At 36.3% G+C, this 16,927-nt stretch overlaps 1 protein-coding gene across 2 annotated transcripts in view; it reads left to right on the top strand.

Annotated features, from left to right (window-relative positions):
* The window catches only part of NEDD4 (NEDD4 E3 ubiquitin protein ligase), a 159,554-nt gene that overhangs the window by 43,966 nt on the left and 98,661 nt on the right, over positions 1 to 16,927 (top strand). The window contains exon 5 of one of the 2 annotated variants that reach the window (XM_082648457.1): positions 2,111 to 2,164. In XM_082648457.1, coding sequence (XP_082504583.1) covers positions 2,111 to 2,164 — 54 coding nt within the window. Of the gene's footprint in view, positions 1 to 2,110; positions 2,165 to 13,688; positions 15,632 to 16,927 lie in introns of those variants that run through there. The other variant, XM_082648456.1, reaches the window with a different exon arrangement.

Below are 16,927 nucleotides of genomic sequence, written 5' to 3'. Positions count from 1 at the left end.
GCCTGCCAGTGCAGGGGACACGGGTTTGAGCCGTGGTCCGGGAAGATCCCACATGCCGCACAACAGCGAAGCCTGTGCACCACAATGTCTGAGCCTGTGCTCTAGAGCCCGCGAGCCACAACTACTGAGACCATGTGCCACAACTACTGAAGCCCACGCACCTAGAGCCCATGCTCTGCAACAAGTCACCGCAATGAGAAGCCCGCGCACCGCAACGAAGAGTAGCCCCTGCTCGCTGCAACTAGAGAAAGCCTGCGTGCAGCAATAAAGCCATAACGCAGGCAATAATAAATAAACAAACAAACAAATAAATATTTTTTTAAAAAAGAAAAGCATACTCAATCTTTAAATAAAGAAAGAAATAAAGAGCTCTTCCAGAAGTCCCACCCAGTGACCGCTGGTAGGTTGGCCTTTTTGGTCGCCCCCGGGTGCAAGGGAACTTTATTTTTTTATTTATTTATTTTTTTTATAGCGGTGCGCGGGCCTCTCACTGTTGTGGCCTCTCCCGTTGCGGAGCACAGGCTCCGGACGCACAGGCTCAGCGGCCATGGCGCACGGGCCCAGCCACTCAGCGGCATGTGGGATCCTCCCGGACCGGGGCACGAACCCATGTCCCCTGCATCGGCAGGCGGACTCTCAACCACTGCGCCACCAGGGAAGCCCAAGGGAACCTTTTTTAGAGAGTCTTATTGAGAGTCTCAGTGTTGAACAAGTCCAGAGGGCACTGTTCATATAGAAAACAATACATAAAATAGAATGGAGTGTTCCATATTTTGATCTCGGTGATGATGACACAGTAAACATGTATGAAAAATCATCAAGCTGTATATTTAAGGTTAGTTAACTTTATACTTTACTGAATTTATGTTATACTTCAATTAAAAAAAATTAATGCCCCTATCCCCAAGAGTTGTGCAGTGTGGTGACCCTGGGCACTTGTTGCAGGTAAAATTAGGATTATGTTCTCAGAAGAACATAAGGGAGAGTGGACATTGGGTTAGGTATCTCTATATCATTGTCACACATATAGGACTTTTTTCTGAAGGCTGTCGATACTTTTGACATGTAAACCAAAGTTTTAAAATATCTCAGTGTTTAATGTAATATATTTATCATAGAGAAAATATCAACTTAAATGTGAGAATGTTTCATACATCATCTTAACCTCTGGTATAACAAATTATTAAAGATTTTCTTTGTGTTTGATATTTAGTAGATATTAACTTGATATTGAAACATTTCAGCAAAGATAAAAGCATTAGCTTTGAAAAATAAATTACTGCATGTTAATTTTACTCGTGCTATAAGATATAAACAGTAAGTGAAAACTCAGTGTATACTTTTTGACTGCTTATGTACTTTACATAGTATAAACAAGATTGGTTTTATCAAGTCAGTACTAAAAGGATTCAGAACACTAGTCTCCATAAAATCAGCATCCACTTTGGGTATTTCTAACCTGATAAATAAAAAGTGAGTACATAAAATTGATAATAAGTTAAAATCTAATCTGTATTTTTAAGTGCTTGTAAATATGTAATTTTTTGAAATTTTATCTCACTTTCAGGAATTTCTTGGAGGTCTAGTGGTTAGGACTCCAGGCTCTCACTGTGGAGGGTGTGGGTTCTATCCCTGGTCGGGGAACTAAAATCCCATAAACTGTGTGGCTAAAAAAAAAAAGAAATTTTATCTTACTTTCTTTTATTCTATTTTAGAAAAAATGGAAAAATAAGCAACCAAATCCACTTTGTCATTATGGAAAAATTACTAGAAAATGGGTGACTTGTGACTGGTCTGAGCTTTGTATATATTAAGTATCTTGTGAAATTTAAAATATATTGTAAGTAACAGGAATTAGGAAATGGTAACATTTTCAAACATTTATTTCTCAGTGTTTGTGGGTTGATGTTCACTTTTTCTAAATTAAAAGTATAGTTGATTTACAATGTTGTGTTAGTTTTTGGTATACAGCAAAGACACACACACACACACACACACACACACACGTATAATTTTTCAGATTCTTTTCCATTATAGGTTATTACAAGATATTGAATATAGTTCCGATGTTCACTTGTTTTTAAAGAAAGGTTGTTTTTTTCTTGCTTAGGTTCACCCTCAGCAGCACCGGCTTCTTTTTGAAGTGTTTGATGAAAATCGATTGGTGAGTTCTATTGTACGAGTGTAAAATGTGAAGCAAGGGTGTATTTCAGTAGAGCAGCAAGGAAAAGTGGGCTGGGGATCTGTGAGGTGAGGGATGCTTTGGGGATGGTTATGGAGACTCTGGGCAAAATGGTGGACAGATAGAATTTTTTTTTCCCTCTTTCCTGGTGCTACTCTCTACCCTTCTATTCTCCCAGGCACCTCTTGGGATTGTCAGTTCTCAGCAGATTCACGGTCTTCCTCAAGGCCTGACATGGCAGGAGATGCAGGAAAGTCAGCCTCTTTGTCTGGCCTTCCCTCACACTCATCCTTGTACCCTGGTCGGTAGTCCCAGGCTCAGGAGCCTTCCCCTCCTCACTCCAGTGGATTTCTTGGGGTTACCTGTATCCAGTTATGACATCCCATCCTCTCCCTTATCCCCACTATTCTACAAAGGAAAGCTATCCTCTCTACACCGATGAAGTAAAGTCCTCTGAAGGATTGCCAGTCCTTAGAGGGACAAAAAGCAAATATAACCTGATTTTATTTTTATAAAAGGATAGTTCTGATTCCTGATTTCCTAAAGACTGTCTTGAAATCCTATCCTTTTCCTAATTTGTCTCTTTGGAACTTTATTTCAAACCTTCTTTTTAGCATCTTACGTTTACATTTTACACTGGTAAGATTTGAATATGAAGGTGTAAGAACAGTGTTACATATTCAAAGCTTATCAGTTACCAAACAGAAGCACCAAAAAAGAAATTAAACAGTTTTATTCATTTTGTAGCTAACATGGAAACTGGATTTTTTAAAGAATCTATTTTTAGTGTTGGACTATACAACACTTTGTTTTTTTCTGTCAAGAAGTGATAACTATACTAGTAACTGAAGATATTGCAGCTGAAATCATTAGTTAGTATCATAACAGGCAAAGGTACTTTTTTGCAGCCAAGGGAGACTTCAGCACTAACTGGCAATGTAATTTTGTAAGGCTGAATGACAGATGTTGATGATTTGCTTATCAGATTTGGTTAGTCACAGAGCTTTTTGTTTTCTGTTTGTATTTTTGCCTTTTTTTTTCTTTTAATAGAATAGGGAATGTCTTCTGTTTTTTTCCCTCTGTTGCTACAGATCTGTTTTCCTTCTAGATAGGACCAGGTGAAATTTAGTATTGGTGTTTTTTTAATCATGAAATAGACATACAAAAAATATGTTTAATATAAATCTTTATTTTAAATAATAAGATGAATATCTGTACACTTCTTACTCAACTTAAGAACTAGAATATTACCAAAATCTTCAAAACCCCTCATACTCCTCCCCAATAGCATCTCCTTTTCTTCCCCTGCAAGTAGTAGCCACTGTCCTGAATATTGTGTTTATCTTTCTTATTTAAAAATTTTTATCATGTATGTATGTATCCCTAAAAGCATAGTAGTTTCCTTTTTCATATTTTTGATTTTATTAGAGTAGTAGCACTCTGAATACTTTCCTCTGTGACATGCTCTTTGCTTAATGTTATATTTGTAAGGTCGATCTGTAATAAGACATTTTACAGATGCATAGTTTTCCCTTCATCTGCAAATGCTGTAATGCCATAATTTATGTATTTATCCTCCTTAATAGATATTAGTGTGGTTTCCAGGTTTTTACTATAACCAATTGATAAACATTCTTGCTATGTTTCCTGATATACGTGTATGAGTGTATCTCTAAGGTTCATATTTTGGGGTTGAATTGCTGGGTCATGTGTTATTTTTCCTGTTGTTAGTGACACTGATATGAATTTCTTCCTGATTCTTGGGTACATAACTGGTGAACTATTTTATTTGAGTTATTTGCATATTGTCCACAAGGAGGACATGTTTATGCTTTCCACCCTGCTTATAGTTATCTGGTCTTTTTTGCTGATAATCTTATTATGGTACGACTCTTCATTGCCAAAACTGGTATCTATCATGCTCTGATTGGTGCATTAACACTCCTTGACCATTTGCCACGTGTAGAGTACTATACAGGGTGTCACGATAGGTCGAAAGAAAAAAAGCATTGCTTCTGATATTAACAATGGAATATTTCTAAAAAAAAAAAAATAATGCATGTAACAGGATATTATAGATCCCCATACCAAGGAGTCAGAAGTCCTTATAGTCTGGCTTGTGATTTGGTACATTAGCTTGTAACCCTAGACAGATTATTTAATCCTTCTGAAAATATTTTCTCATGTTTAAAAATTGGAATAACAGTATTTGCCTTACCTATCTGATAAATATATTATGAAAATAAAATGAGATAGTAGTTATCAAAGCACTCAGAAAATTTTTCATCATTAATACAGAGTGTTATTTAACGTTCATGGAATCATGCGTTTGTGGCTCTCTGATATCACATTTTGTGTGTTAACTACAGTATGCCATTTCAGACATCTACTGTGTTAGATACTCTGCTATGCATTAGAAATGTAGTTTTTCTTAAAAAGCTCACTTTACTAGCAAAAGGGAACAAGAAATAATTAGAACAGGGTGGTGCTCATCATTCTAATGCTCTGATTTGTTGTTAGTCCTAGCAGGTAGTTGAAGTGTACAGATCACCTGAGATGTCATAGATACTATAGCCATTGAAGGAATAACAGGCTTGATTGTGTGGCAGTAAATTGGCCTATGCACTGTAAATGTCATTTTATCATTCTCCTGTAGCATTCACAACTAAATTAGAAGTGCATCCTTTTCCTAGCAGATTCTCTTTGGAAATGTACAGCGAAGAGCACAGGTGCACTTTTAAGGAAAAAGAATTTCTAGTCATCTGGAAAATATTTGCAATATGAGTGATATTTTTTCAGCCAGTTTTAAGAAGCTGGGGATTAAAACAGTCATAGTTTGGTTATGGTTGTGGTGATGTTGATGGTGATGGGACATTTGAGAGTGATGTGCCTTTAAATGAATTCTACCCACCAGTGCAAAAGTTAGTGCTTCTGTGTCACTACCTAAGAGCTGTCTCTGCACGCATACAGCCTCTGAAGCTTTAGGAGACGCCTATATTCCATATTCCAGGCAGAGATGCTGTGCTTCTCAAGTTCAGTGGTTGTATTAGTCAGGGTTTTCCAGAGAAACAGAACCAATAGGACACACACACACACACACACACACACACACACACAGAATGAGACAGTGAGAGATAATGAGGTGGGAGGGATTGATTTACTTTAAGGAATTGCTTTACATGATAGTGGAAGCTGGCAAGTCTGAAATCTGTGAGGTGGTGCTGGCAGGTTGCAGATTCAGGTAAGAGTTAATGCATCTGAAATCTGCAGTGCTGGGCAGCAAGCTGGAAACTAAGGCAGGTTTCTGTGTTATAGTCTTGAGGCAGCATTGCTGCTTCCAGAAACCTGTCTTTGCTCTTAAGGCCTTTAACTGATTGAATGAGAGCCACCACATTATGGAGGGCATTCTGCTTTACTCAAAATCTACAGATTTAAATACTAATCACATATAAAAAATAGCTTCGTAGCAACATCTAGTTCAGTGTTTGACCCATCAGCTGGGCAAAATATCTTAGCCAAGTCAACACATGCAATTAACCATCACAGTGGATATTAGCCTTCAAAGTTCTAGTCAACAATTAGTATTATCCAGAGCCTGTCCATAGCATGTAGGTAATCACATTATTTTCTGTGAAGATAATCAATAACCAAATATCTCAGAATGTGAGGCCCTGAGCTTCAGTCTAATCCTAGGATATTATATGTTTCATTCTAAAATGTGAAATTCTATAGGATTTACATAGACTCCTTCCAGGTGAGGTCTGCCACTACTCTCCAGCTCTTCTCCCCTTGAAGTTAGGGTTGATGCTACTCTCTTGGCATCTGTTTGGCTGAAGGGCTAAATTCTACCCCAGGTTCTCCAGGTTGTACACATAACTGCTCTAATACTGGTGCAGATCCTCTGCAGTCCCAGACCAGAGCCAGTAATGCAAACTGTTCAGCCTTCTGAGAATTTAAACTCAGACTAGAGTGCTAGGAAGTGCAATTGAGTTTCTTACTTTTCCTTGGCTGAAACCCTCTTTGCAAATGTTTCAAGCAACCTTCCTTCCTGTCCAGCTGGAGTACTTTTTGATATTTCTTTAGAAGTAGTAGCTGGATCCATCAAACCTCCTCCCTGGTGTTATTTAGTGCTTGCATTGTGCCCAGCATTAGCTCAAGAGGATCAGAAGAAATGTTTAGTTGCGGTCCTCACACTCTGGAAGCTTACAATCTAGTTAGGGGACATGAAACTGATGCTTATAGTGAAGCTTACCAAAGAGAAAACATTTATCTGGTTCATTTTATATTTAAAACCAAAGGAGGAGAGGAAAGACACAGAAGCAAGAAGAACTACAATCCTGAAGCCTGTGGAACAAAAACCACATTCACAGAAAGATAGACAAGATGAAAAGGCAGAGGCCTATATACCAGAAGAAGAAACAAGATAAAACCCCAGAAAAACAACTAAATGAAGTGGAGATAGGCAACCGTCCAGAAAAAGAATTCAGAATAATGATAGTGAAGATGATCCAGGACCTCGGAAAGAGAATGGAGGTGAAGATTGAGAAAATGCAAGAAATGTTTAACAAAGACCTAGAAGAATTAAAGAAAAAACAAACAGAGATGAACAATACAATAACTGAAATGAAAAATACACTAGAAGGAATCAATAGCAGAATAACTGAGGCAGAAGGACGGATAAGTGACCTGGAAGTCAGAATGGTGGAATTCACTGCTGCAAAACAGAATAAAGAAAAAAGAATGAAAAGAAATGAAGACAGCCTAAGAGACCTCTGGGACAACATTAAATGCAACAAGATTCGCATTATAGGGGTCCCAGAAGGAGAAGAGAGAGAGAAAGAACCAGAGAAAATATTTGCAGAGATTATAGTCGAAAACTTCCCTAACATGGGAAAGGAAATAGCCACCTAAGTCCAGGAAGCGCAGCGAGTCCCATACAGCATAAACCCAAGGAGAAACACACCGAGACACATAGTAATCAAATTGGCAAAAATTAAAGACAAAGAAAAATTACTGAAAGCAGCAAGGGAAAAATGACAAATAACATACAAGGGAACTCCCATAGGGTTAACAGCTGATTTCTCAGCAGAAACTCTACAAGCCAGAACGGAGTGGCATGATATACTTAAAGTGATGAAAGGGAAGAACCTACAACCAAGATTACTCTACCCAGCAAGGATCTCATTCAGATTCGATGGAGAAATCAAAAGCTTTACAGACAAGCAAAAGCTAAGAGAATTCAGCACCACAAAACCAGCTCTACAACAAATGCTAAAGGAACTTCTCAAAGTGGGAAACACAAGAGAAGAAAAGAACCTACAAAAACAAACCCAAAACAATTAAGAAAATAGTCATAGGAACATACCTATTGATAATTACCTTAAACATGAATGGATTAAATGCTCCAACCAAAAGACATAGGCTTACTGAATGGATACAAAAACAAGACCCGTCTATATGCTGTCTACAAGAGACCCACTTCAGACCTAGGGACACATACAGATTGAGAGTGACGGGATGGAAAAAGATATTCCATGCAAATGGAAATCAAAAGAAAGCTGGAGGAGCAATACTCATCTCAGATAAGATAGACTTGAAAATAAAGAATGTTACAAGAAACAAGGAAGGACAGTACATAATGATCAAGAGATCAATCCAAGAAGAAGATATAACAATTATAAATATATATGCACCCAACACAGGAGCACCTCAATACATAAGGCAACTGCTAACAGCTGTAAATGAGGAAATCAACAGTAACACAATAATAGTGGGGGACTTTTAACACCTCACTTATACCAATGGACAGATCATCCAAAATGAAAATAAATAAGGAAACAGAAGCTTTAAATGACACAATAGACCAGATAGATTTCATTGATATTTATAGGACATTCCATCCAAAAACAGCAGATTACACTTTCTTCTCAAGTGCGCATGGAACATTCTCCAGGGTAGATCACATTTTGGGTCACAAATAAAGCCTCAAAAATTTAAGAAAATTGATATCATATCAAGCATCTTTTCTGACCACAACGCTAGGAGATTAGAAATGAATTGCAGGTGAAAAAACGTAAAAAACACAAACACATGGGGCCTAAACACTACTTTACTAAGTAACCAAGAGATCACTGAAGAAATCAAAGAGGAAATCAAAAAATACCTAGAGACAAATGACAATGAAAACACAACAGTCCAAAACCTATGGGATGCAGCAAAAGCAGTTCTAAAAGGGAAGTTTATAGCTGTACAAGCCTACCTCAAGGAACAAGAAAAATCTCAAATAAACAATCTAACCTTACACCTAAAGGAACTAGAGAAAGAAGAACAAACAAAACCCAAAGTTAGCAGAAGGAAAGAAATCATAAAGATCAGAGCACAAAAAAATGAAATAGAAACAAAGAAAACAATAGCAAAGATCAATAAAACTAAAAGCTGGTTCTTTGAGAAGATAAACAAAATTGATAAACCATTAGCAAGACTCATCAAAAAAAGAGGGAGAGGACTCAAATCAATAAAATTAGAAGTGAAAAAGAAGTTACAACAGACACTGCAGAAATACAAAGCATCCTAAGAGACTATTACCAGCAATTCTATGCCAATAAAATGGACAACCTGGAAGAAATGGACAAATTCTCAAAAAGGTATAACCGTCCAAGACTGAACCAGGAAGAAATAGAAAATATGAACAGACCAATCACAAGTTACAAAATTGAAACCGTGATTAAAAATCTTCCAACAAACAAAAGTCCAGGACCAGATGGCTTCACAGGTAAATTCTATCAAACATTTAGAGAAGAGCTAACACCCATCCTTCTCAAACTCTTCCAAAATATTGTGGAGGAAGGAACACTCCCAAACTCATTCTATGAGGTCACCAACACCCTGATACCAAAACGAGACAAAGATACTACAAAAAAAGAAAATTACAGGGCTTCCCTGGTGGCGCAGTGGTTGAGAATCTGCCTGCTAATGCGGGGGACACGGGTTCGAGCCCTGGTCTGGGAAGATCCCACATGCCGCAGAGCAACTGGGCCCGTGAGCCACAACTACTGAGCCTGCGCATCTGGAGCCTGTGCTCCGCAACGGGAGAGGCCATGACAGTGAGAGGCCCGCGCACCGCGATGAAGAGTGGCCCCTGCTCGCCACAACTAGAGAAAGCCGTTGTGCAGAAGCGAAGACCCAACACAGACAAAAAATTAAATAAATTAAAAAACATTTAAAAAAAAAAAAAAAGAAAAAAAGAAAATTACAGACCAATATCACTGATGAATATAGATACAAAAATGCTCAACAAAATACTAGCAAACAGAATCCAAGAACACATTAAAAGGATCATATACCATGATCAAGTGGAATTTATCCCAGGGATGCAAGGATTCTTCAATATACACAAATCAATCAATGTGATATACCATATTAACAAATTGAAGAATTAAAACCATATGATCATCTCAATAGATGCAGAAAAAACTTTTGACAAAATTCAACACCGATTTATGGTAAAAACTCTCCAGAAAGTGGGCATAGAGGGAACCTACCTCAACATAATAAAGGCCATATACAACAAACCCACAGCAAACATCATTCTCAATGGTGAAAACCTGAAAGCATTTCCTCTAAGATCAGGAACAAGACAAGGATGTCCACTCTCTCTGCTATTATTCAACATAATTTTGAGAGTCCTAACCACAGCAATCAGAGAAGAAAAAGAAATAAAAGGAAACAAATTGGGAAAGAAGAAGTAAAACTGTCACTGTTTGCAGATGACACGATACTATACATAGAGAATCCTAAAGATGTCACCAGAAAACTACTAGAGCTAATCAATGAATTTGGTAAAGTAGCAGGATACAAAATAAATGCACAGAAATCTCTTGCATTCCTATACACTAATGATGAAAAATCTGAAAGAGAAATTAAGGAAACACTCCTATTTACCACTGCAACAAAAAGAATGAAATACCTAGGAATGAACCTTCCTAGGGAGACAAAATACCCGTATGCAGAAAACTATAAGACTCTGATGAAAGAAATTAAAGATGATACCAACAAATGGAGAGATATACCATGTCCTTGGATTGGAAGAATCAATATTGTGAAAATGACTATACTACCCAAAGCAATCTACAGATTCAATGCAATCCCTATCAAATTACCAATGACATTTCTTATTGAGCTAGAACAAAAAATCTTAAAATTTGTATGGAGACACAAAAGACCCCGAATAGCCAAAGCAGTCTTGAGGGAAAAAAACCAAGCTGGAGGAATGAGACTCCCTGACTTCAGACTATACTACAGAGTTACAGTAATCAAGACAATATGGTACTGGCACAAAACCGGAAATAGATCAATGGAACAAGATAGAAAGCCCAGAGGTAAACCCATGTACCTATGTTCAACTAGTCTATGACAGAGGAGGCAAGGATATACAATGGAGAAAAGACAGTCTCTTCAACAAGTGGTGCTGGGAAAACTGGACAGCTACATGTAAAAGAATGAAATTAGAACACTCCCTAACACCATACATAAAAATAAACTCAAAATGGATTAGAGACCTAAATGTAAGACTGGACACCATAAAACTCTTAGAGGAAAACATAGGCAGAACACTCTCTGACATAAATCACAGCAAGATCTTTTTTGATCCACCTCCTAGAGTAATGGAAAGAAAAAGAAAAATTAACAAATGGGACCTAATGAAACCTCAAAGCTTTTGCACAGCAAAGGAAACCATAAACAAGACAAAAAGACAACCCTTAGAATGGGAGAAAATATTTGCAAATGAATCAACGGACAGAGGATTAATCTCCAAAATATATAAACAGCTCATGCAACTCAATATTAAAAAAACAAGCAACCCAATCCCAAGATGGGCAGAAGACATAAATAGACATTTCTCCAAAGAAGACATACAGATGGCCAAGAAGCACATGAACAGCTGCTCAACATCACTAGTCATTAGAGAAATGCAAATCAAAACTTCAATGAGGTATCACCTCACACCAGTTAGAATGGGCATCATCAGAAAATTTACAAACAACAAATGCTGGAGGGGGTGTGGAGAAAAGGGAACCCTCTTGCACTGTTGGTGGGAATTAAACTGATACAGTCACTATGGAGAACAGTATGGAGGTTCCTTAAAAAATTAAAAATAGAATTACCATATGATCCAGCAATCCCTTTACTGGGCATATACCCAGAGAAAACCACAATTCAAAAAGACACATTCACCCCAATGTTCATTGCAGCACTATTTACAATAGCCAGGTCATGGAAGCAACCTAAATGCCCATATACAGACGAATGGATAAAGAAGATATGGTACATATATACAATGGAATATGACTCAGCCTTAAAAGGGAACAAAACTGGGTCTTTTGTAGAGACGTGGATGGATCTCGAGACTGTCATACAGAGTGAAGTAAGGCAAAAAGAGAAAAACAAATATCGTATATTAACGCATATATGTGGAACCTATAAAAAGGGTACAGATGAACTGGTTTGCAGGGCAGAAATTGAGACACAGATGTAGAGGACAAACGTATGGATATCAAGGGGGGAAAGCGGTGGGGGGGGTGTGGGTGTGATGAATTGGGCGATTGGGATTGACATGTATACACTGATGTGTATAAAATTGATGACTAATAAGAACCTGCTGTATAAAAAAATAAATAAAATTAAAAAAAAACAACCAAAGGATATTTGCTTATTAACTGGAAGTTTTAGGCCACAGACATGAGCAGTTTAATCTCATTGATCAGCTTATTAGAAGTGATCCATTTTTTGAGTCATTAGATTCCTAACTTAATTAAAGAAGGAAAGCTGCTATAGTTATTTGAAGGTATAGTGAAAAGATTAGGACTCTTGCTTCTTAAAGAAACAAGATTATAAGGGAATATGTACTGAAGTCTATAAAATCATAGTGTAGATTATACAAAACCAAAATAGCATAATAATTTTATTACTAAGTTTATAATTGTACCCATTCTAAAACAGTACTATCTCATTCTAGTCAGAAATAGAACTTAGTAAATTCCATATTTCTATTTTGTCCTCTTAATTGATTAAAAACACTGTTTAGAAAATTGTGATTGAGAACAGATCTAAAGTTTTCTTTTTTAAACAAACTGCAAGTAGATGTTTTACATATTTGCTTTTACTTAGAAAAAAACACTTAGAAAAATACAACTTGGGTGTAGTACCATGTGGTGTAAACAACTGAACTATTTTACTTTTTACTTTCCTATGAATGAGCCAGTATATATTTATTACTGGAGTTCCAGCTGTAAATTTCAGGTAAGGGGTTTAAATATACCCTAGAGTATTATTTAAAAATAAATTTGTTTCTTTCAAATAGAATACCAACCTTGGTCTATGACATTTAGGGGAGAAATTAAAATATTAAACTTCTGTTACCTAGTAAACTGAAAATAAAGTAAAAGTTAAATAAATACACAGCAGAAAAATACATATACAAAATCACAACATCTAAAAGGACAAACAGTCTCCTGTTCTCTCCTGCAGGAGCTTTATCAGCAGTGGGTAAGTAATTCCACCTCTAGGGCAGTCCTAGTACTCAAAAATGTAAACAAGTATGTACTTTGTTTATATCAAGAAATATGCAGCATGGTTTATACTTCTTCACAGATATTGAACAACTAAATGAATTGTTTCAGTGCACCAGTAGGGGACAGCAAAGAGCCCTTAGAGTTTTTCAGAACAGAATTGGCATTGAGATATGTTTATTTGATGTGTTAAATCCTTTTTAGACTTCTTTACCTACCACAACACTCTCTAAAGTGAATGAATTGCAGAGACAGTGGAATAAAATATCTTGTGTGCTCAAACTATATCGGGGGATAGTTTTTCTGTCTAATCTGCATATATTTTTAATGGAATGTTTGCTTAGGCTATTTCTTGGCAGAGTTTTAATAGTCAGAATATAAATGGCATCATTTAAAGACTGTACTGCTTGGCTGGAAAAGCCTTAAAATTACAGGAGAAAATGCTTGGTGACAGCTTCTCTCAAACTTTTTTTTTCCTCAGACGTATGCTCAAGTTTTGCAGTAGTATTGCTAGGCTAATTTTGTATTTCGATCCTTCAGCTTTCACTATTTATAAGTACGTAGTGTTTTGGAAGCTAAAATATTTATCTATTTGATTTAATGCTAAAGTTTTAATTCACCTCAAAGTTTTGGTATTTCCAAATTTATACATGTTTGAATTTACTCATTTTAAAAATATTAACAGTCTATATTCCTTTCTATGTTTACTAAATTGACTAAATTGACTAGATTTCTATGTTTACTAAATTCACTGTTTGGAAATTCAATCCTTGATTTGATACTCAATTACATGGAGTTTCATTCCTACCAACTTCCTGTAATACTATCCCTATGGGTAAAAATATTAGTGGTCAAACTCTGCTGGAGAAAGCATAGGCACCGTGATTCACATAGTTAAATGTTCATTTAGTAGAGCTGGAGTGAAAAAATACTGTTTCAACTTGAAATGCTAGAAGATTGTTGTTCTTGTGTTACTCATTCATGCAAATTGGAGAAGGTATAATTGAAACAAGGTTGGCAGTGTTTGAGGCAGTGTGCTGCAGCTGAGCTCAGCTTAAAGGTCGCTGGAAATCAAGTGCTTTGTAAGTGAAGGCATTTTGACTACAGACGATTCAAGACATTTTGTAAACGTCAGTCTCGGGAATGGGCCGTCTTTTTCTTTCTGTGATATCTGGTCTCTAAGGTTTTACTTAGGATAAAGACTACGACTTCTGAGCTCTTTTAGGCACCACAAATGATTTTTTCTTTCGATGCAGTGCAGCTGCTTCTAGCCTGTCTACCGACAGAGATCTTTGTTATGACTTTCAGCCCTTAACATGTTTGGAAATGAGAACAAATGGCACAAAGCTTACGATTGCACTTTGCAGCCAGAAGAAGCAATACTTATCCTGTGTCAGAAACCTCTGGAGATGATTCGGATAGCAGTGTTCACATGTGCTTCACGAGACCAACACGGACTTCAACGTCTAACGTGGTTCAAATGAAGCTGACTCCCAGACAGACTACACTACCTCCGTTAAAAAAGGAAAACGTTAAGTCTCGGGAAGGATCATCTGTTCCTTCACCTGAAAATGTTAATAAAAAGAGCAGCTGTCTGCAGATTTCACTACAGCCAACAAGGTACAGTGGATGTCTTCAGTCTGGCAATGTCTTAGCTGATGGTGATGATGCTTCATTTACTTGTGTCTTGAAGGATGGCAGTGCTGTGGTTGATAATGAACTGAATGCTGTGGATGATGGTAACCTCTTGAGCAGTCCTGCCATTTGCAGTGGTAGCCTTAGTCACTTCTCAGCCAGTGAGAATGGGTCTTATAGCAGCAACGGTAGTGATTATGGGTCATGCACAAGTATCACCAGTGGAGGTTCATACACCAACAGTATCATCAGTGATAGCAGTGGTTATACTTTTCCACCAACTGATGATACCTTTTTTGGTGGAAATTCATCTTCTGACAGCATCTCCAATAGAAGTTTGCCAAACAGGAATACTACTCCATGTGAAATTTTTTCGAGAAGTAGAAGTACAGTTCCCTTTGTCCAGCATGACCTGGATCGTGGACTAGAGATTATGAAATTGCCTGTGAGCAGGAACTTGAAAATTCCACTAAAACGTTGTTCATCCTTAGTCATTTTTCCTAGGAGTCCTTCAGATACCCCACCAACTTCTCTAACAAGTACAGGTACTCCTCCAAGCAAAGGATCCTATCAGACCTCACACCAGTTTATTATTTCTCCTAGTGAAATTGCCCACAATGAAGATGGCAGTAGTGCTAAGGGATTTCTTTCAACAGCTGTCAATGGACTTCGGTTATCTAAAACAATCTGTACTCCCAGAGAAGTAAGAGACATACGACCTCTTCACAGCTCATTACAAAAGAAAATTGTTATTGCAAATAATAGTCCAAATCAGACTGTCTGTGAAAAGTCATCTGAAGGATATTCTTGCGTTTCAGTGCATTTCACCCAACAAAAAGCAACTGCATTAGATTGTGAAACAGCAAATGGTGATTGTAGACCAGAGATGTCAGAAATTAAGCTTAATTCTGATTCAGAGTATATTAAGCTTATGCACAGGACATCTGCATGTTTACCATCTTCCCAAAATGTAGATTATCAAATAAATATCAATGGACAGTTGGAAAGACCACATTTACAGATAAACAAAAACCATGCTCTTTTACAAAGAAGTATTTCATTGGGAGGAACTTATCCAAATGTTTCCTGTTTATCCAGCCTTAAGCACAGTTGTTCTAAGGGGGGACCATCTCAATTACTCATAAAGTTTGCATCTAGGAATGAAGGTAAAGTTGATAATTTAACAAGAGACAGCAACAGAGATTTCACAAATGAACTATCTAATTCTTTACAGCATTCTTGTAAGGTAAGTCTCCTTTGGTCTTGGTAAATGTTATTTTATACTAGAATGGCTCTATGAAATATTTGGTTAAAATTTATTATAACTTGGCAGCTTTATATATTTTCTTGGTCCTTAGCTAGCAAGCACTGTGTAGTCATGAACTTCATATTTGTAAATCTGAAAAAATGCCCAGTAGTTTTTCACTCTATTTGTTATTTTATCAATGTAGAAAATATGTATTTAAAGAAACTTTCCAAAGTGATTTAAGCCATAAAACATTTCTGTCACATAAAAACAAGCTAAAATAATAATTTATTTGATAACATTTTGCCTTCATATGTTTTCCCTCAAGTGGCATGGTATTTTAATGTCTAACTCCGTATTTTATTCCTACTTTCAAAAATGCTCATTTTGTATTCTCCCCTCCTTAAGCATTGTGAAAAAAAGTAAAATATAGAAAGCCACTCAAAGTATTAAACAGTAAAAAGTCTACATAAAAATGTGAAAATCTTCTTATAAGTGAACATAGAGAAAATGTTTCTTTAAAATACATATATTTATTTGATCATCGATAAAAACTGTTATGCTGAATGTTTAAAGCAGAGGAAAAATAAATGTTATCTGCATTTGTATATACCCTTAACCACAGGAATTTTGTTTCCACCCTATTTTTCTTTAGCTACCAGTTAAGTGTGCCTTCTAAAATGTAACTCACTCAACAATATTGAATTCTAAATTTTGTATTTTTAAATTTGGTTTCAATTGCTAGGTATTTTCCATAATTCTCTAATTACCCAATTAATTTGTTATTTTGGTAATTTTGCTTTATTATATTAGTAATTTAACTCTAGTGAATCTTAACCAAAACAGTTTTTTAATGTAATTTGGCCTTTCCAAAGTATTTTAAGTGTTTTGAACTTAAATAGATTTTTTTAATTTCTGTATTTGGAAGATCTTGCCAGATTTCTGCAAATGAAAAAAATGTTTCTGACTAAACCAATTTTAGATGACAGTACATAATAGTTTGGGGGAAAAAAACTTATCTGTTTATCTGTGTTTGTATAACAAAATCAATATTAAAGATTCTTTTAACACTTCTGGGCAAATAAAATATTAAGTAATTGCTAGTTTGTTTTCTCTCTTTTGAAGTCTGATAAATATAATTCTTGTTATCCAATGCCCAGATGTTAATATAAGCAGCTACTTTACTGAGGATGAATAAAGATCACATTTCAAATTCTGATGTATGTTTTAGAATTATTAATTCCATTTACAAAACTTTTAAAACACCAGCTGTTAGGAGATTATAATCCATTCAGT

The sequence above is a fragment of the Grampus griseus genome (assembly GCF_964374135.1).
Source record: "Grampus griseus genome assembly, chromosome: 2".
Classification (NCBI taxonomy): Eukaryota; Metazoa; Chordata; class Mammalia; order Artiodactyla; family Delphinidae; genus Grampus; species Grampus griseus.
Note: the sequence above shows the minus strand (reverse complement) of the source record. Positions and strands in the feature narration are given on the sequence as shown.